This window comes from Calypte anna, chromosome 19 (genome assembly GCF_003957555.1).
Source record: "Calypte anna isolate BGI_N300 chromosome 19, bCalAnn1_v1.p, whole genome shotgun sequence".
NCBI lineage: Eukaryota > Metazoa > Chordata > Aves > Apodiformes > Trochilidae > Calypte > Calypte anna.
The window spans coordinates 2,170,925-2,191,941 of record NC_044264.1 but is presented as its reverse complement, the minus strand read 5'-3'; the positions used below and the strand labels follow the sequence as shown (position 1 = coordinate 2,191,941).

The following is a 21,017-nucleotide window of genomic DNA, read 5'->3' as shown; positions in this document are numbered from 1 at the left end:
AAACCAAATAAATAGAAAAGAAACCAAAGCCTCTCAGGTGCTCTGGGGGGCAGTTTAAAAGCTGGAATTTTGCCTCTTTACCCTCAGCTGCAGTTGCTTTGCAGGTGCCTGCAGGCAGTGCTGCTGTGGCCTGACAGCCCATGTCCATTTTTATTTTTATTTTTTACTGTCTTAACCCCTCTGCAACCTCTACATTAAGGCTGCATCCCAGAGTAGCAACCCCACACTGAATTCTGATGGGAATTCTGATGGGAATTCTGATGGGAAATGCTCCTACACTTGCCCAGCAGAGTCACAAATGGGTAACCCATGCTAAAAGCTTCTTGACCACAACTTCTTGGTGGCCAAGAAGGCCAATGGCATCCTGGGCTGGCTCAGGAACAGCGTGGCCAGCAGGTCCAGGGAAGGGATTCTGCCCCTGTGCTCAGCCCTGGTGAGGCCACAGCTTGAGTCCTGTGTCCAGTTCTGGGCCCCTCAGCTCAGGAAGGAGATTGAGGTGCTGGAGCAGGTCCAGAGAAGAGCAAGGAGGCTGTGAAGGGATCCAGCAGAATTGCTGTGAGGAAGGGCTGAGGGAGCTGGGGGTGTTGAGGCTGGAGAAGAGGAGGCTCAGGGGAGACCTCATCACTCTCTACAACTCCCTGAAAGGAGGTTGGAGCCAGGGGGGGGTTGGGCTCTTTTCCCAGGCAACTCTCAGCAAGACAAGAGGGCAGGGTCTCAAGTTGTGCCAGGGGAGGTTTAGGTTGGAGATGAGAAAGAATTTCTTTCTGGAGAGGGTGATCAGGCATTGGAATGGGCTGCCCAGGGAAGTAGTGGATTCTCCGTGTCTGGAGATCTTTCCAAAGAGCCTGGATGTGGCACTGAGTGCCATGGGCTGGGAACCACGGGGGGAGTGGATCAAGGGTTGGACTTGATGATCTCTGAGGTCCCTTCCAACCCAGCCAATTCTGTGATTCTATGATTCTATGAACTTCTGTAGGAGCTGCTGCCCTTTAAACACCCAGCATGGTGGCCCTGGGGTGATGCCACATCCCTTGGCACTGCTGGGGGGTTCTCCTTGCAGGGCTGGGGACAGCACCCAGCAGTGCCCACCATGAACCAGGCTGCAGGGGACAATTCTCCCTGATCCTTCTTGGGGTGCAGGGGTGCCCCAGCAGGGTCCTGGCTGTGGCTCCTGAGCATCTCACATCCTCCTGTGAGCTGCTGAATATGAAAAAAAAAATAAATATGGACTTGTTCTCCCCTGAGTCCTTGTTCTATGGGGCCAGAACAGGAGGTTTGGTGACTCCCAGAGAAGAGCAGCAGGATGGAGAAGCTGGTGGTGGGTTCCACTGCTAGGAGGGAAAAAAAAAAAAACTCCACCCAGTGACAGGATCCATGGTGAGCAAGAGGCACCAGGGAGGCTCGGGGACAATTCCCCCTTCCCAAGGGGTGTACAGGGACAGGGAAAGGGCACTGGTGGCTGCAGGGCAAATGAAGAGCTACAAGGAGCTTCTAGCCAACGCCAAGCTCTGCTTTATTGTCATCAGTTTGAGCAGTACAAAAGCAGGCAGCCTGGGTTGCACTTTTTAGTCTTTTTCATTTTAATTAACACTTTACAAAGTACAAAATATACTGTCATTTATTTCAGAACATTAGGATTTGTTTTCTATTTTTTTTTTCCTGTTTCTTTTTTTTTTTTCTTCTTCTTCTTCTTCCCATACAGTACATAAACCTCAGCTTTTCAGCAGAAGACCAGCAAGGACAAGAAGGGTCTGCACCTGCTGGGAAAGCCAAGCATCCACTTCTCAGCTCCACACCATGATCCCCAACTGCTGCCCATGGCACAAGGTTCCCCCTGGCACAGAACCCATCCCAACCCTCACTGACACTTTGGGTGTCCCCAATTCCTTCTGCCCCCTGAGCTCTGACCCAGGATTGTGTCTGGTGCCAGCAGACCCCTCCCCCAAGTTGGTTTGGTAGCTAAAGAGGGGGAAAAAAAACCCAAACCCAAACCAAACTCACATTGTTTGCTGCCCCACTCCAAAGGAAAAAAAAACCAACCAACCCTGTGGGGTTTCAGCTGAGCCTGAAGGAGGGCAGGGTGCCCAGGGCTGCTCCCAGAGGGTGGGTGACTGGGGCCAGAAGTTCAGGTACAGAGAAGATGCCAAATCCATGAAGTTTCTAAGAGGGACCTGAAGGTTTCTGCTGCAGCTGGGAGCAGGGGGCAGCCCCGGGGGGAGCTGGAGCCTCTCTGAGGGACAGAAATTTGGGTCAGTGCTACGGCCACCCCGGGCAAAGTTGGGTTTTTTATGAAGTCCAAAGGAAGGGGAGGAGGAGAAAAATGCTTGGTGTTGTTCAAGGCAGTTGAGACCCTAAAAAGGGCAGATCCTCACCCTCACCCCTGCAGCTCCCAGTGTACCCAGTATACCCAGTGTTACAGTGTAAACTCCAACCAAGACCTCACCCAGGGGGTCAGCCTGGAGCTGCCAATCCAAAAGCTTTTCCCTAAGCACTGGGGGGGGGGATGTTGAGGCTCCTTCCATGCACATTCCCTCCACATTAACCCTCCCAGGTGCCATCCAGAGGCCAAGGAGGGGCTGGGGCCATGGGACATGGAGGGGCTACAGCACTGAGGAGTCCCCCAAACCCCAGCAGCACCAGGAGCTGCTGGCACAGCTTGGTGCTGGGACCACCCTCACTGATACCCTGAGTTTGGTGATGAGGGGGCTGCCTGGGGAGCTCAGGGAGAGGGAGGAAGACTGATTCTTTCCAAAGGCTGAATCAGAGCATCCAAAGCTGGATCACTGCTGGGTGGTCTCCTTCTCCCCTGCCTGTCCCCATGGTTATCCAGCCAGCCAGGTTGGCAAGATGAGTGTCCCCTCCCTGTCCCTGCCATCCCCAGGTGCTGCAGAGGCAGGAGGAGGAGGAGGAGGATGTGCTGGGAGGAAACAAACATCTCACTCCTTGGCTTTGTGTCTCCTGAACCCAAACCCTGGCACAAGGGGAGGGACAAGGGGAGTGACCCAGCCATGGGCAGTGGGGACAGGACAGTGAGAGGGCTGGCAAGAGGAGGGCCAGTGCCACACACACACCCCCTCACCAGGCCCCTGGTGTGGGTACCAGCAGTGCCCAAATGCAGCTCTCACCCCATGGGATGGACACAACCGGGGGCAGCAGCAGTGCTGAGGTCTGGGGCAAGAGGTGAGGGCAGCCCCAGCTGTGGGCAGGTCTGGATCCCAACACTCAGCAGGAAAGGACCCATCCGGAGCTCCTCCAGCCCCCCAGGACAGGGATGTGATGTGCTTCTGCATGGCTCCCCCCAAGCTCCAGGAGCTGCTCACAAGTGCAGAGCAAATAAAAACCTGGGGGAGGGGGGGGGAAGGAAGAATGGTGACACCATGGGGTGGGAAGAGAGGTCACAATTCCATTTTTAATTCTATGTTGAAACTAAAAAAAAGGCTGAGGTCATGGAGCTGGAGGCAGCAGCATCTGTTCCCAGTGCTCAAAGGCACAGGGTCCTGTCCAGATGGGACCCTCCTGGCACCAGAGGACACCACGGAGGCTTCCTCTTCACAGCCACATCCAAAATCCATGGAGTTCTGCAAGCCCAGGGCTGCCTGCAGGTCCTGCTGCATGGACCAGCATGGATGGGTGGGAGAGCCCCAAGACCCCATGCCCTGGGGCTGAGCAGTGGTGGGAAGAGTCCTGTGTTCACCTACAGAGCAGTCCTGCCCTGAGGGAGCAGCCCAAGTAAAGTCCCTGCAGTGGCAGCAGCAGAGCCAACTCCTTGGGTAACTGCAGTGACCTCAGAAATTAAACAAGAATCCCAAGGCTGCCCTTAAAAACCCGTGGGGTTTTCCCCTCACTCCTTCCTCCAGCTTCCCACATGGCAGATACTCTCCTGACCACAAAGTCAGGCAGGAGAGGGTTTGGTTTCCTTCAGCAAGAGGGACCCCCCCTCTGTGTCCCCTTCCAGCCATGGGAATGGCTCCTGGGGGCAGTGGGGACACAGAGGGTGAGACAGCTCCATGGGATCTCCCATGCAACCTGTCCCCTGCCTCAGTGTCTCAGGAGGCAAAGAGGGCTGAGCAGATTTTGGGGTCCTCTTTTGGACCCCAGTGCTCAGAGCAGCCACCCTGGCAAGCAGGGTGCTTTCTGCAGCATTCCCACAAGGGCCCAGGAATACAGCACCTGGAAAACTCTGTTGGTTTGTTGTTGTTTTGTTTTTTTTTCAAGTTACAAAAGAGTTGATAGGAATCCTTTGGGGAAAAAGCTTCTTACTGTAACTGCACAGCAGCTTCCAAAGTCTCAAGATGCTGAGATAGCAGCAGAAAGCTGGGGGGTGCAGGGGGACCCCAAACTGCAGCTGAGCTCTGATGGCATTTTCCATCAACAAGGAGACTCCAAAACTAGAGGATGGAAGGTCCCATCTTTTTTTTTTTTTTTTTTTTTTTTTTTTTTTTTTTTTTGGCATCATCTCTCAGGGTTGAGAGGACACCAGTGTCACCACTGGGACCCTGGGCTGAGGAAAGACCCCAGGGGTCAGTGAGGTTCTCCCACTCTGCCCTCCAAGGTCTTTCCAAACTTCCACCCTACCAGATTCCTCCTGGGCAACTCCATTCATCTCCAGTCCACAAATCCACCCACACTTCACTTCAAAACATTCTGCAAAAAGCTAAAAAAGGATGAAAACCAAGAAAGCTCTGAGATCCCTGGGGTTCCAGGGGCTCTGGGCTGGCTGGGGTGTGGGGCTGCTGTCCCCTCACTGCTCCCCACACCTTGGTGGCAGTTTTCAGCCAGATGTTTGTCTCTCAGCAGAGCTTTCAGCACAGGGTCACATTCCTTGGTTAGGGCCTCACCAAATGCAGGGAGGGCAGGAGCTCTGGTAACCCCCTGGAGGGAGTCAGGGAGCAAGGAAAAGCCACTGCATGGATCTGCATTTCCATGGAAACATTCACCCCCAGGGTGCTGTGTCCAAGTCATCTTCCCAACCTCAGGAGGAATGGCTGGTGCTGCCAGGAGAACCCAAGGAAAGGCCCCTTGGCTCTGCAGGGCCCAATGAGGTTTGGTTCTCTGCACATTCACACTTAAAACCCCCAAATCCTCTGTTTGCCACAGGCTTCAGTCACTTCCCCTGCTGCACCCAGGGGCTGTGCATTGCCCCATGCCCACAGGGGGTTGCTGCAGACCCTCTGCTCACCAGAGCTGGGGCTGCACCCTTGGTGGGGATTAAATAAAATAAAGGAGGCTGAATGACAGGGAAACAGGGAGGAGGAGGCAGAAGACAGCAGAATAACTCCAGATTCACAGTTGAGCTTCCACTGGGTGTCCTGGGAAGATCCCACAGCCCCTGCCCAGTGTTTCATGGGTGGCTGGGTGCTGCCAGGGTGCCCAAGGGATGCTGCTCCCTCCCAGCAGCATGTGGAGGGCATCCTTCCCATCAGCAAAGGGATGTGGGGAACACTCCCAGGAAAGCATCCAACCACCCCAAGCTGGCTGAAACCATCGTCTTGATGCTCAGGACAAAAGGAGAGGGAATAAAACGGTGAAGCCCAGGATGATGGCAGAGACAGGAATCCCTTGATGGCATTTTACACCCTGCAAGTATTTCAGGGACATCCTCCTGCTTTGTGAGGTTTTAAAACACCCCAAAGATTTCCACAGATTTCACAGACTTAAGGCTGACTCCCTCAGGGAAGAAAAGAAGGAGAAAATTTAAATTAAAAACTCCATTTGAGTGCAAAGCTAAAAAAAAAATTGAAACAGTATTTGTTTTTTCTCCTTTTTTCTTTTTTTTTTTCTTTCTCTTAAGGCTCAGTACAGCTGATGCTTGTTTCAAGTAATTCCTTGCCCTGTGTGTCCTGGTCCTTAGCAAGCAGCAGCACCACAGGTGCTGAGGGCAAGAGATGCTGCTCCTCACTGATGCAGCAAGTGGCTAAAAAATCATTTTCCAAGGGCTGACAAAACCCAGGAGCACAAATGTGACCCTGTCCTGGTGACACCACTCGTGCACAGAGGGAAAACTCAGGCTCAGCCCCCCAGAAAGCCTGTACACCACCCAAGGTGCTGGTATCCTTCCAGAAAACCCTGCCCAGTCCTCCAAACCCCCCACCCTGCCCTCCCAAGGAGAAGCCCTTCAGCAGTTCAGGTCCTGAAGAGTTCCTGACCCCCAAACAGCTCCAAGTGGGTTGAAATCCTGCATGGCACAGCCTGTGCCCCCAGCCTCATGGCACGAGACCAAAGCATCTTCCCAAAGAACCATCCAGGAGCTGCACCTGGAGCAAACCTTGACTCCAGAAATTTGGGGTGAATAGAACTTATTCTGGGGTAATTCTGAAATCTTGTGTAAAAGAACAGCAAAACCCAGAGCTGGGTGAAGTATTAAACAGGTGCCCAAGAGCTTCTCAGCAGGGATGCTTTGGGAAGTTATCCGTGTGCTTTTTCCTGTGGGTGCTCTGATCCCTGTGTAGCTGCCACAAAACATCCCACTGAGGGGAAATCAGAACGATTTGAAACTCAGTGTCTGGGGCAGTAACCACAAATGGTACATTCAGCCCCTCAGCACCATGAAGGGAGAACTAAACAGGGAGCTGTAAGCCACAGAGTGTCTTTCCATGGCCTATGTACCAGTACAAACCTGTTTCCACGTCCTACACACCAGTATAAACCTGTTTGTATGTCCCACACACCAGTACAAACCTGTCTGTATGTCCTACACACCAGTATAAACCAGCTTGCATGTCCCACACACCAGCACACACAGTTCCCATGATTTCAGGTGCCTGCTCACTGCCTCCAGATGAACACAAATCCCTGGGCTCAAACCTGCCACAGCCTCAGCAAAACACCAGGCTGGGGGCTGCCCCCAGGGAGGCTGGAAAGCTCCCACTGGAACTGGAAAACACTTCTGCAACTTCTTCCCACCAACACCACCACTGGAAAAAGTGCAGGAAATGCAAGAAATCCTCAGGCTCCCAACTGTAGAAGTAGAATCCTCTGCAGATGGCTTCTCCATCCTACCACAGAGTGGTGCAGCCTGCTGGTACCTCCATCCTGGGTGACACTTCTGACACCAGCCCCTGATGTCCTCCATGGGACTGGGAGCAGCCATGGGCATGATCTGGAGCCACCACCCACAGCTGTGGCTCAAGCCAGAAGCAAACACACTCTGCTGTCCCACAGGAAAAGCCCCCATCACCTTCCCACAGCAAGACCAGAAGGGTTTTTGCATTTTTAAAAGGTTGCCCACTGAATCCGATGGAAATAGCCAGGAGCTGGCAGTGTTTGCCACCCTGGTGGTGAAGGAGCTGAGAAAAAGCTGCAGAAGGGCTCCAGGGAACCCTCTTGGCCCTGCTGGGGCCAGTCCACTGTGGCTCTTGGTTGAGGTGGCCTGGGATGTGCAGGAGAAGCTACCAAGGTCCCCAGACAATGCTCGTGTCCCCATGGATGTGTGGAAAGCAGATGGAAAAAGCCAGAGGGACAGGAGCAGAGGTGTGTCCCTCCTCTTGCTGGGGACAAGGACTCAGGGATGGCTCTGACACAGGGATGAGGGGACATCGGCTGCCCTGAAGCAGGACACATGGCAGGGAGGACACTGGGGGTGGTGGGAGGGTGATGGAGGAAAACTGAGCTGAAGCAGCCAAGTTCCAATGCAGAGAGAAGTCTTGGTGGCATCACCTGCTGGGAGGTGGCCAGAGCTATGCTGCCCCTGCCCAGGTTTTCACAGAGCAGCCAGGCTTTGATTGCAAGCAAAAAGGGCAACCAACTGGATTGTTCTCCCCTTTCCCAACAGTTTTGGCAGGGGAAACACAACCCAGCTCCCATCCTATCCCAACAGGGGCAACGACGGAAAGTCCTCAGAGAGTCTGATGCTAGGAGACAAGCCAGCACTATGCGACGTCTTTTCTGTTTTAATTCCACATTTCATTTGTGTTTACTGCTTTCAGGGCTCTCTCCAAGCCAGCAGCCCATCTGTCCCAGCTGTGCCACCAACCTCTGGGCACAGCACCCAAGCACGTGGCCATCGGCACCGCCGCGCTCCAGCCAGAGACGAGAGGGTCCCCGGGCAGCTCCTTCCCCACTGAGACCACTGGCAGGTGACACTTCACCTTGGAGCTGAACGTCAGGAAACTGTCTGAACTCCCTTTCCTCCTGCCCCTCACTCATAAATTTAATAAAATAACAATAATAATAATAATAATAATTAAAACGAAGGCTTATTGGAGCTGTTTCTGCTCAACTTTCCACAGTCTCTTTTTCATGTCACTCTCTGGATTCAGATTTTTTTTTCCAAGAAATACTGTGAGAAAAAAAGAATAATAATAATAATTATAATAATAATAATAATTATTATAATAATAAAAAGCATCTGGAACCAGCTCAGAAGATTTCTAATGCTTTTCAGCTTGACTGACTTGGAGTGCATTGACCACACCGTTTATATTTTCTTCAGGTACCTGCAAGAGAACAAAAAAGACAGGTCAGGCTCCAGCAAAACCCAGAGGGGGTGACAAGGAAAGGAGAGGAGGAGAGGCTGAGGCCAGAACAGTCCTGAGGAGACACACAGGGTGCTGCTGGACATCTCCAGTCCAAATGCAATAACCCACAGTACCCTCAGCAGCAAAGGGGAGGTTTGGCTGTTCTGCTGCTGGTATGGTGGGAGGGAACAGTTTTGGGGTTTTCCTTTTCCTCTTCCTCTCCCCTCCTTTCCCTTCTGTTCCCTGGTAAAGCTCCTTGCTGGGATGAGCTCAGGTGCCACCTCCCCTCTGGATCCTGTGCCCTGGCACCTGGGACCAGAGTTGGGCAAGAAAAATCCTGAGAGCCCTTTGAGTGCTGTCACTGCTCCAGCACTGGGCCTGGCTCAGAAGAGCCACTGCCTGTCCAAAAAACACCTTATTTCTTGCAATTCCCATCATAGCTTTCACAGAGAGGAGGAAAGGAGATGCCCTGGTAAAGCTCCAGGAGTCTTTGTAGCTCATTTATCACCACAAATATTCTAGCAGAGATTGAAACTCAAAGCCTTTGGACATCAAGAGCTCACCCATGCAAGGTACCTGTGCTGATGGGTTCATGTGGCTGCTTCAAGGCCCCATGAGGTTCTCCAGAGCACCCCACAGGTTTGGGACCCATAAGTGTGGGTGAGGAGCCCACATGGGGTGACAAAGGGACATGGGCACTGAAGGAAGGGAACTGCCAGTCTGCTTTTGCTGGGGGGCTCAGAGAGGGGGACACAGCCCCTGAGTCTTTACCCAGTCTTGTGATGAGACTTAACCACAGAAGCCCATCTCCAGAAGTGTCCATGGGTGTTTTTTCACAGCTACTGCAAGAAAAACCCCCCTTGTAACAAGAGATCTCAAAGTGACTGTCATTGGTAGGAAAGATTTTCCCAAGGAAAGTCACATCAGACAGAAATGAGGTGTCTGATCCTTAGGCAAACCCAAAGACAACACTCAGGGCAGCTGATGGCTCATGGAAGGGGACTGAGGGAAAAATAAATTGCCTGTGAGCTGCTGCAAGCAGCCAAAATAATTCACATTAGGGAAATTGAAGAGGGGACTGTCTGCTCTGCAAGGTATTTGCATCCTTGGCCAGCAGCAAAATACCTGGATTCACTGGACACCCTCCAGAGCTCAGACAGTGGAAATAAAACTAGGCTGTGACTTCCTGCAAAGCCTTTAGCAAAATTGATGGGAAAAAAACCCATCAGAAGAAGAAAAAATGTTAAATTTTCTAATGGGAAGATGGAGTAAGAGAGGCTAACTCTGATGATGTGTGAATGAGAAGTTCACACCAAAGTTAACAGAAGAAGTCAGCTGGGAAAGGAATTTAAAAATTCTTCAAAACAACCATGCAGGGAATTCTGCTGGGTTAGGAAGAAAACCCCAGAGTAAACCTGCACTGTAGGACTTTGAGACAGGACTCTCTGCTGCCTCCCCTCCATCATTTTAACCTGTATGTTGAACACTGCAGTGCAAGAAGCTGTATGAACCTCTCCCTCTCCAGAAGATAATGAGAAAAGACCCAGGAAACAATTTCACAGAACACCTTTCCCCAGCCAGCCCCAGTGGATGAACACCAGAGCTCTGCACATGCAGAGCAGAGCAGGAGGCAGCAGAACCACCCAGTTCTGGCCCACTGCCCACTGCCTGGTCCCACCTCCTGAATCCCTGAACATGAGGGATGTGGTATTCATCATCCCATGAATGATCAAGCTGGATTTTTCTCCAGGACAGATGTGTCAGCAGGACACCAGCAGAGGTCCTGGAGCAGGTCCAGAGAAGAGCAAGGAGGCTGTGAAGGGATCCAGCACAAGTCCTGTGAGGAAGGGCTGAGGGAGCTGGGGGTGTTGAGGCTGGAGAAGAGGAGGCTCAGGGGAGACCTCATCACTCTCTGCAACTCCCTGAAAGGAGGTTGGAGCCAGGGGGGGGTTGGGCTCTTTTCCCAGGCAACTCTCAGCAAGACAAGAGGGCAGGGTCTCAAGTTGTGCCAGGGGAGGTTTAGGTTGGAGATGAGAAAGAATTTCTTTCTGGAGAGGGTGATCAGGCATTGGAATGGGCTGCCCAGGGAAGTAGTGGATTCTCCGTGTCTGGAGATCTTTCCAAAGAGCCTGGATGTGGCACTGAGTGCCATGGGCTGGGAACCACGGGGGGAGTGGATCAAGGGTTGGACTTGATGATCTCTGAGGTCCCTTCCAACCCAGCCCATTCTATGATTCTATGAAATCCAGCCCCTCTCTGCCTTCTAGAAACAGTCTCGAGGCATCTGATGGACATGCTCACTCATCAGCTAGAGAGGAGACCAAAGCACCTACCTTGGAAGGAAAAACAAAGCTCCAAATTATGTCCCAGATGTAGCTTCAGCCTCATTAGATGCAAAGTGGTGGTGAAGAAGAGCAAGACACCTCTGAGGATGAGACTGAGAAAGCACCTGGCAAAGGGACTCTTCTCACTTGGTCTCTCTAGAGGGAGCTGAAACCACAGCTCACTCCAGCCTGACCTAATGTCACCCAAGGGACACACCAGAGACCTGGAGGTCCCATCTCAGCATTGTCTCCCAAAGGGATTTCTTCTCAAGCACAGGTCCTGATCTCCAGGGCAAATGTCTCTGGCTACAGGATTGAAGGAAGATCTGAGAACTAACACCAGGGGCAAATAAAAAATTAAGAGAAAACCCACTTTAAGATGCATAGGAGAAAAAAGATGAGGTGAAAGGGAACAAGTTTTATGAAGGACTCTAAGTTGTTCATGACACTGTACTGAACAACTCTGAATAAAGAAAGGGAGAAAGGATTCAAGATGCACTGAGACCCTGAGAAATGTCACTAGGAGCCAAGGTGTCTGGGTACCAAAGAAAACATGACAAAATCTAGGTCAGGGTCTTGACCAAGACAACCAACCTGGAGCAACCAAGCTCACATCCCAGCAAGGCCAAGGAAAGGATGGGAGGATTTGACAGCTCAGAATAGCCCTGTCCAGATGAAAAGGCTTTTAAAACTGTGAGACAAGAAAACAGCAAGTGGCAAGGAAAATGCTAAACCACTGATTTGAGGAAGGAACATCTACAGAGCTCAGTGCATGGCCCAAATATCTGCCAGGAGGATGAGATGCTTTGAAAAGGTGGAGCTGCCTGCAGAGTCATCACAATTGCATGGCACAGGTTGGAAGGGAAATCTCTATGTGAACTGACAGGATTTCATCCTCCTGACAACTGGAAGCACTCTGCACCTTGTGCTCTGCCCAGAGCCACAACAACAGGGAGGAATGTGAGGCAAAGCTAACAGTATTGATTTTAAAATGGTGTTTTATTAGCTTATCTTATCAGCACAGTTACTATTCAAGAAAAGAAGACAAACATATGTAACACTTTGACCTTTCACTATCTGGAATAATATTTACTTTTACTCTTTACACACATGACCCATAGGCTGCAAATGGTTCACACCAACTGTGAAAAACCAAATCGGATGAAAAAAAGAAAACAAAAACCTGCCCTGAACTCCCTGGAGCTTCTACAGGTGAAAAGTAAGGGCTGGGCAGTGAATTTATATGGTGATGAGAAGTGTCATACAGTAAAGGGCACATTTAAGAAGAAAAAAAAACCCAGACAAAAAGCAGGTGAGTTCTGTCAGCTTTGTTAGTGCCTGGGCTGCTGACTGCCTCCCTGGGGATGGGCTCCAAGTCAAATGCCACCCTGCTTGTGGCTACAGGCATGGGAGTTTTCCTTTTTCAGGGCAAGTCCTCATTTTTTAGGGTGTCCCACACAGCCAAGAAGAGCAGAGGGAGGCTTAATGCCAAGGAGGGAAAATACCCATCACTCTCAATGAGAATTCTGCTGGAGGGGGAGGACCCATGTACAGCCTGGGCTGCTCTGGGTTCTCCTGAACATGAAGAAGGAAACATCCTCCTCTGCCTCAACACCACCTTCCCTTGCTGGGCCACCCACTCCTGCAGCTTTACCAAAGGCCAGGAGCAGGAGGAGGCTGTGCAGAGAGAGCAGAGAGCTCTGCAGCACCCACAGAGGGGTCTCCCACCAAAGGTGAGGGCTCTGGGGGTACCAAGAGAAGGAGGCAGGGAGTCTGGTGTTGGGAGTCCCTCCAAAACTGTTCCCACACACAAAGGCATCCTCCTAAGAGAGCCTGGAGCCTCCAACTGCATGTGCAGGAAAACAAAGAGGGGTTGTGGTTGTTTCTAATCACAGTCATTAAGGTTGAAAAGGAGCTCTAAGATCAAGTCCTACTGTCAGCCCAACACCAGCAGCCAAATAAATGTCCTCAAGTGCTAAGCCCACATGTTTTCTGAACACCTTCAGGGATGGTGATAATAAAAGAGAGTGATGCACTGGAAGAGGCTGCTCAGGGAGGTTGGGAAGTCTCCATCACCACAGGTTTCTAAGGCCTGAGACTTTCTCAAGAATGACACCCCTAATCCTGATGTGCATTGGGTTGGGGCTGGGCTTGGTTCAGGAGCCTCTGACCCAGGGTGGGAGGGAAGGATCTGCTGGGCTACAACACAGCCAAGGCTCTCCAACAAGGTCTCCAAAGGGAAATGATGTTCTCATCATGAGTTTTCTCCCAGGGCAAAGCCCTTCCCTGTTTCAAAGCAGCTGCTGTGATACTCACCAACGCGTGGTCAAACTTGAAAGTACTGATGTAGTAGGCTGGGATGTCAGCTGCAGCCAAAGGCTCAGAAATCTGAGCAACAATTCCACATTCATCTGTGGGGAGATCAAAACTCAGTCACTGTCTGGGTCTCAGCAGCTCTGTACATGCATAGGAAGGGGTTTGTCTTCACAAACTCCAATCAGAAGGGAGCTCCACAGTAAAATGTGTTCCTTCTCCTAGAATCAGGCTCTTTGGGCCACAGTGATACATTTGCACATTTGGTTTTATTGACTTCTTTTTGTGACAGAGCAATGTAAATCTTCCAAAGGCACAACACATTAAAAATGGAATGGTTTTCAGAGGTGCAGAGAAAGGTAATTAATGATGTTTGGGAAGGAAGCACCAAGGAGAGTCTCATACACCCTTAACCTCCATTTTTCTCTTCAGTTGTTGCTTTTGAACACCTTGCCCTACCCCTGAGAGGGGAGATGCTGACCTTCTGGTTGGCCTGGACACATGGCTGGTTCCTAAAACACAGCCCCTGAGCCAGGCTTTCACACCGGTTTCAATGGTTCCTCTGTCCTGTTGATTGCAGGTGAATGGTATGTTGTTTCCAGATTGAATGTGACTTTCCCTGATCCAAACTGAATATTTCAAGTTGATTCTAAGCTAAGCTATTTAAACATCACCCACCGAAGGGACTGGCAGGTGTCCTGATGTCCCATCAATGGCACATACCATGAGATTTGATATATTTTGCTTCTTAGATGCATTAAAAAGAAGCTGCATGAAAATTTCCTTCTTGCTAATTTTGTTTGCCTGGTGAAGAATTAGCAATTAAGTACAAGAACTGGATAAGCACTCAGAAATGCTCCTGAAGCCTGTATTTTGTAACAGTTTTGGAGATCATGGGAAGGAGTCCCAGTGGTTTCTGAAAACCAGGTCTTTGCTGGGGTTATTCAGGTTGGACTCCTTCAAATGACAGGGGACATCAAAATAACAAGAACACTTCTGCAGACTTGAAGCATTTCATCTGTATTAAAACCTCCTAATAAATAAATGTATCTGTAATAAATCTTCTAATAAATAATCTGTATTAAATCACCTAAAAGCACAGAGCTGCCCCAGGACTGCACTGGAGCACAACTGTGCTGTCTGACCACTGATTTCAGTCATCTCCACAGCATTCTTTTGTCCATTTCTTTGTCCACTTTTTATCTTCAAGCAGAGACCCAGCTGCAGCTTCCTCCAAAGTCCATCAGATTAATGCAATTTGGATGGAGCTGTCAAGCATGCAGCACTTCCAAAAGTATATTTAGAAGGCTGACTTATTAGGTAGGAGTCAGGCTCCTGCTGTTTGAAAATCACAGCTTGCAAAGTCATGTTAAGCTGCTGGCTCTTAGCAAAGCCTCAGCTTCAGATGGATTTTTCCATCAGGCTTGAAGGCCCTGAGGCAAGTGCCTACCTGTGCACCAACTGCCCCCCAAATGTTTACCTACCAAAGCCAAGAGGCTGCCCACCAATCCTCACCATCTTCCAGAGCTCGCCAGATGCACTTGTAAACAACAAATTATTAGGAAATCTGGAACAGAAAAGGGAAGACCAAAGGTGGCAATTAAAGCACAGCAGTGTGTCAGATGCTGCCTGCAGGGCTGCTGCTGTTCCTCCAGCCCTGCACTGCCTGAGGCAAGCAGCTTGGTGAAGGGGGAAGTCAAGGTGAGAGGGACTGATGCACCCCCCATGTCCTGGGGGAAAGCAGAGCCTGATGCTGGCAGGGTGTGCAGGCACCCAGGGAGGCACAGAAATGGATTTCAGAGAACCTATACCCCATCCTACAGACACTGAGATGGTCAATTTGATGGTCTGACAGAGCTGCCTTTAGCAGCACCCAGGGACAGAAGGTTTCCACACCTCCTCTCTTAGGAACGTGAATGGTGAGCATGGTTTGGGTGTCTGAGCATCACCAGTGCTTTGCCACTCTCCCTGGATCCCTGCAGAGATCAGCAGCTCTTAACAGAGGGAGGAAGCCCAGTGGCTAGGAGGCTTGCTGGAGATCAAACTGGCAGCCTGTGATGGAGGAGGAACTGTCCCTCCAGGTTCCCCAAGCACCAGGCTCCTGCTCCAACCCTCCAACTGCTCGCAAAGCTCAAAGAAACTCTAAGGGGACAATTAAGAGTTAGCAAAACAAGTTCCTAGGACAGGCAAGAATCAAACTCAAACACTGCCCTGTGTCAGAAGCTAATCTGGGCACTGCATCTCAGCTCAGCATCCTCTCCAGCCTCCAGACCTTCAAGAGTCCTGCAGTGGGACCTGCAGCAGCAGCACACACACACCAAGAGCCTGAGATTTGCTCCCAAGCTTTCTCCCTGCCAGCCCAACCAGTCCTGGGCTCCCTGCACAGGGATGACTCAGTACATTATCATCACAAGAATTCAAGCCCAACCATGTGCAAAACCAAAGCAGGAAGACAGCACGGCTGACATCCACATCCTCTAGCAGTAAAACTTCAGCCACCTACAGCAGATTTGTTTGGGGTTTTGCTCCTAAAAGCACACCTAAGGAACAATGGGATAAAAATGTCAGGACCACTTTGCTTCAGTGTCCTTCTTTCCAAAGAGATAACCCTGCATCAAGTCCACCAAGGGCTTGGACAGTCAAGCCCAAAATTCAGGAGCTGGAATTAATGTGCCAGACTTCACCCAGCAAAGTGACAGGGTGTGCAGACACACACAGTGAGGCTCCCACGAGTTAACATGGAGGAGCTTAATCTGCTTCCTGCTCCTTTGAGAACACCCCAGGTGCTTTTGGGGGGCTCAGGAGACCCTGAGACCAAAGCTCACCTCTGCTGTGTCTGGACATCCATGACCAAGGAGATGTAACCCTCAATGAGAGAAAAGGAGAAAAAGCGAATGTGTCCCGAGTCTTCGTTGCCCACCACTGAGTCTTTTACTCTGAAGAAACAGGAGAGAAGAGAAGAGCATTAAATTAACTGTGTCTGGAAGAGCAAAGGGAGGCTTCTGAAGCAGACGTAGCCACTGCAACTGGAAATGTCCATACCCTGACTTAGGGGAGCACCACTGAGCCCTGCCACATTACACTGCTTGTCATTTCTTTCATTTTGCAGGGTCAAAAAATGCCAGACCCCATAAAACTCTCATCCCTGCCCCAAGGTCCTCTGGCAATAGGCTGTGGGCCTGGAGCTTCAGGCACCCCTGGGCAGCTGGCCACATGTCCTCCTAGCTGGGTATGCAGCATGCTGACCATATTAACACCTTCAGCTCACAAAGCCTGGAAGCCCAAAGGAGCCTGGAAGCCCAGAGGTAACTTTGGGCACTCTCTAGCTCCTACTTGGCTTCTACCTGTCAGGACAACCCTGCTGAACCTGTGAAACCTCCCCTAAAGTGCAGAACACTGGAGCAGCATCAGAACACAGCAGATCCCTGGCTGCCCTGGGGGAGCACCATCCCACTGTGCCTTCAGACATCAGCCCCACCTCCCCTGAGAGCCCCAGTCCTGCAGCACCTACCCATTGGAGTAAAACATGACATCCATGAGGAGTGTAGCAACAGTGGGAAGGGTGTCAGGGTCCAGGCTGGTGACGCAGAACATGTTACTTGGACTGGAAAGGGGGTGAATGACAGGCCTCTGGACTGGAAGAGACACACAGAGATGCTCAGAGTAATGAAGCCACATCTGGATCACATCCTACCAGATGTGTTATCCACCCCCTGGCAGTGGCTGCAGAGAAAAGTGAAAGTGTTTGGGAAAGTTCCTGAAGCCTGGTGTTCTCAGGGACCAAAGAGCCTGAGGACAACCTGCTCCTGCAGTGTCCTCCCTGGTATGGGGTGAGGTCACCCTGAGCACCCTGCCCTGCACAGATCTGCTCTTTGCTCATAGGAGCTGTCAGGACACTGGGTACATCCACATGAGACAAGGGGCAACCTAAAGGAGGAGGCAACACAAACTGGAAGTTAAAAATAAATTGAGGCTTCCAGCATTTAGAGGGCAGGGCTACAGAAGGCATTTCTCCAGCTGTGGCTGCTGGCAGTACACTGTCTTATCCCTCCCTTCTCGAGGTCTATTTTGCCTTAATCTCTACAAAAATTAATCTCCAGATGACATGCAGCTGACAAGCTCCCTGCTTTGTTTGGTTATGGGCACAAAGTCCCACAAAGGTGTGTAGGTAAATGCATGTATTTAAGTAATTTCTTTTCCTCACTGTGCCCTTTGCTTGCTGCTTTTTCCTCTAGGCTGGAAGCTTCCTAAGGTTCTCCACAGCCCTGGGTTGAAAGTGGCCTTGGTACTGACTGGTCCTGAAGTTGGACAATATTTTCTGTGCATCAATCTCTACAATACCTAATCCAGCTTTTATAGATGCCATCTTCCTTTGCAGTGTTGAAATGTGGAAGTGTGGGCTACAGACTGAATTCTTTTTGCAACTGAAATGAATTGTATTTGAACCTTCCATCCTCCAAAAGGGGTGAAACCAGCATGAAAGAGCTCAAATTCAGCAAAGCTCCCCAGCATTGCTCCAAAAGTTAAGCACCTACTCAAACCCTTGGTTGAACAGACCCAGGCACGTGTTGAAACAGCTTAGTGCTTTCCAGCAGGATGAGTGCTCACCAAAATGCAGAAGGAAGGCAGGAGGTTGACTTACACCCCCATGTGATGTGGAAACCAACTCCTCAGCAAGCTGAGCCCATGCTGGTCCTTACCCAGTTTTGGTTTGACAAATCCATTGGTTATCCCCAGGTCATCAGCAGCCACAGTCTCCCCATTCACTACTCTGAGGATGGTGAACTCAGCAGCCAGCGTGTGCATCACGAAGGGGAGGTCTCGCTCACGTACCTGAAGATGACAACAGGATTAGGTCCTGATGGCAGGCACCAGAAGTCAGAACATGCTGAGGTGAAGATTACCTATCCTCAGGGCACAGGAAAGTGGACACATCACCCCTGCTTGAGCCAGCAGGTGGAGAATGACCCCCTGGGTGTGTGTATAGAGAAGCACGTTTGGTGCTATCACTGCAAACAGAAGTAGGATTAAGTACCACAGTGTTTTTAAAACTGTGGAAAGAGTGTGGAGGCTTCCAAGAGGCTTATGTTATGTGGAGGCTTCCAAGAGGAAGATGTTTCACCTCTTTTCCAGCATCCCTGTGAGAACTCAGCACTGCCTGTTCTTCAGCTTTGTTTCCTAAGGATATAAACTGTGGACATGCCCTGTCTGCACACATACACATCTGTGAGGCAGAGTGACACCCTCTCTGTCTGTCCCTAGAGCAACTTTGCAGCCTCCTGGTCATCATCAGCCAAACCTGACAGCAGACACCACGTTCCTCTACTTCTCAGAAAATCAATGTCTGGATGATGGTGGGAAATGCTGCCAGTGCCTCCATTAAAGCAGAGACTGCAGGGAGGACTCAGCACTCCTATCAGACACCAGACATCCTGTAGCAACCAATACTTCACTGCATAGGAAAAGCTTCTGAGATGTCAGAGGACCTATTTACAAGGCATAGAGCTCTGGGGAAGGCAGACTTGGGTAGTTTTGCTGCTCCTCAAACAATTTATTCCCAGAAATGTCATTAAGCTGCCCAACTGAAGTCTCACCCAGTGGCAGAAGACTCTGCCTGGGCACCTCATGTCCTCTTACCAGGATGAAGTCGGTCTGATAGGTGGAGAGCATGAACACTGAGATGTTTTGGTCAGCCAGTGGTGCTATTACTGACTTGGCTATTTTGGTCACTCCAATGGGCTGGGAGCCAGAGAAGCCACCTCCACCAGACACCACGTTGAGGGCAAGCCACGTCGCATCGGCCACGCTCAGGTGTTCCGAGGATGGGAGCTCTGCAAGGAGACACAGGGGGAGGACAGAGGTTTGGGTAAGAGACACAGAAAGCCAGGTCCCCATCTGGTCCATATGTGGTCAGCACAGACCTCAGTGAAGGCACCTGTGAGCCCACTTATCCAGACAGCCCCCTGGAATTACCATACTGCTTCACAGGGTGGCACTGGGCTGCTTTTCAGACATTCCAATGGCATCACCATCCACTGCAGGATTCATAGAGGTTTTCAAGGACAACCCAGAGGATTACATGAGCCTCAGCCATGCTCTCAGTGGTCACCAGCACTGCTGACTTCCCCACGATGAAACAACCTTAAGTCCTTGACTTAACCTGATCTCTCTCCCACTGTTTCTCTAAATACATAACTCAGGCTCTTCTGGTCTGTTTTGTTGCCTCTTTCCTGCTCTAAACCCAAATGTTGTTCTCCTGGAGTTGAGATGGAGGTTGGGAGAGCAGCCTGGGAGATGAAGAGGTGGCACCCAGAGATCTGTGGGCTGAGCAGAAGACAAGAGCCACGCAGCTCTGTAAGGGATGGATGGTGTAACATACACACTAGAGATTACAAGATGATCACATAGTGAGAGAGTGGAAATATTTTTAAAAATATCCCCAGTTCCACTCCATTTGCTTCTATCCTGTTGTCATTAGGTAGGTAAAATCTGCAGCTAAATCATTTAATACAAACTATTAACTGATTTAAAGAAACCTTGAAACAGCTCACAAACCCAACACCAACTCTGGAACAAAGGTATAAACTTCTCTAAGATCACCTGGACTTTGGATTTTGGTTTGGCAAATTATAGAAACAAACAGTTCAGACCAAGATCCAGCCTTACAAATACATGATCCCAGTTAAATCTCCTTGGCATAAGGAACCTGACCTCAAATACAGATCCAGCCAGCAAAGACCCAGTGGAGGTCCCAGTGGAAACCTCCCCACTTTGCTCAGAGGACTCAGATGTGGTCCAGCAATCCCAAAATACAAACCCCAGTATTGCTGGCACCAGAGGAAAACCACCTCAGGTCTTCATACCTACATTTCTTACTCTGCCCACCCACTCCTGGCTCTTCCAGACAATCTCCTTCCCTTCTCTTCCAGCCAGATCTCGGAGCTGTTTTGCTACAGCTCCAGACACCATGTAATAAATTCATAACCTCGCCCCCCAGTCCCCAGGCACCCTGGCTCTGAGATGACAACAGGGCTGAGAACCCAAAATGAACTGAATAACAAATCCTGCTCATTTTGCTCTCCTCAGTGACCTCAATTGTGTTTGGCACGAAAATAACCCTCAGCAAACACACTGCAAAGAGTGGGGATGGGGAGGGTTCTGCTGCTGCATGTGGCTGTTTAGCTTCATGGGTTGATGTTTCTTTTTTACTGAATAATCAGGGTTTACATGGAATTAAACCAGGCACCAGGGAGAGTGGGTAAGTTTGTACATTAATCAGCAGCATGTTGCCTCAGAGTGGTGCAAGTTGCTTGCAGAACATTATTGCAGCCAAAATGCCTATTTTCTGAGCAGCCAGCCTGCTGCATCCCAAAAGCACCCCTAAACCAGAGCTTACTGCATCAATTGGCATGGAGAAGGAAGGGCTCAAAACAACTGCTGCTGAGCTAATAAGCAGCTGATGTCTTTTTTCCCTTTATTCCCACCTCTGCTTCTTGCCTGTGAAATAAATAAGAAGAAAAAAAAAAAAAAAAGAAAAAAAGAAAAAAAAAGAGATGTGTTCCTTCTTTGGACATATATTTGCTCCCTGGCAGCCTGGAGGATGTCACTGCTATTTACATTTCCATCTCCCGCACCCCAAAGCCATTAAAGCAACCAGGCAACTAAATCACAGGTAGGTCAAGTGACACCTTTCCTGTCTGCAAACCCATCCCCAAAGGCCTCCAGCATCGTGGCTGCCCAGGACCTGCTCCAGCAGCTGCTCCTGTGCTCACCAACCTGTCCCACCAAGCCCCCTAATGAGTTGGTACCAGCAGTCAGATGAGATCACAACTCATTTCCCTCTGTATCAACAGATTAGATGCTACTCCAGCTTTGCAAGCCTGCCATGGACCTGGCTGCAGTTCATTAAATAAAGGTTTCAATC

General features: G+C 50.3%; 1 protein-coding gene across 1 annotated transcript in view; it reads right to left on the bottom strand.

Annotated features, from left to right (window-relative positions):
* Window positions 1-1,682: 1,682 nt before the first annotated feature.
* Window positions 1,683-21,017, bottom strand: part of CASTOR2 (cytosolic arginine sensor for mTORC1 subunit 2) — a 119,036-nt gene continuing 99,701 nt past the window's right edge. Inside the window, exons 3-9 of the mRNA XM_008501915.2 lie at window positions 18,731-18,924; window positions 17,794-17,926; window positions 16,605-16,728; window positions 15,919-16,029; window positions 14,578-14,660; window positions 13,097-13,191; window positions 1,683-8,435 (exon numbers count right to left, since the gene is read on the bottom strand). Of these exons, the coding sequence (XP_008500137.1) occupies window positions 8,370-8,435; window positions 13,097-13,191; window positions 14,578-14,660; window positions 15,919-16,029; window positions 16,605-16,728; window positions 17,794-17,926; window positions 18,731-18,924 (806 nt within the window). The 3' untranslated portion in view covers window positions 1,683-8,369. The remainder of the gene's footprint in view (window positions 8,436-13,096; window positions 13,192-14,577; window positions 14,661-15,918; window positions 16,030-16,604; window positions 16,729-17,793; window positions 17,927-18,730; window positions 18,925-21,017) is intronic.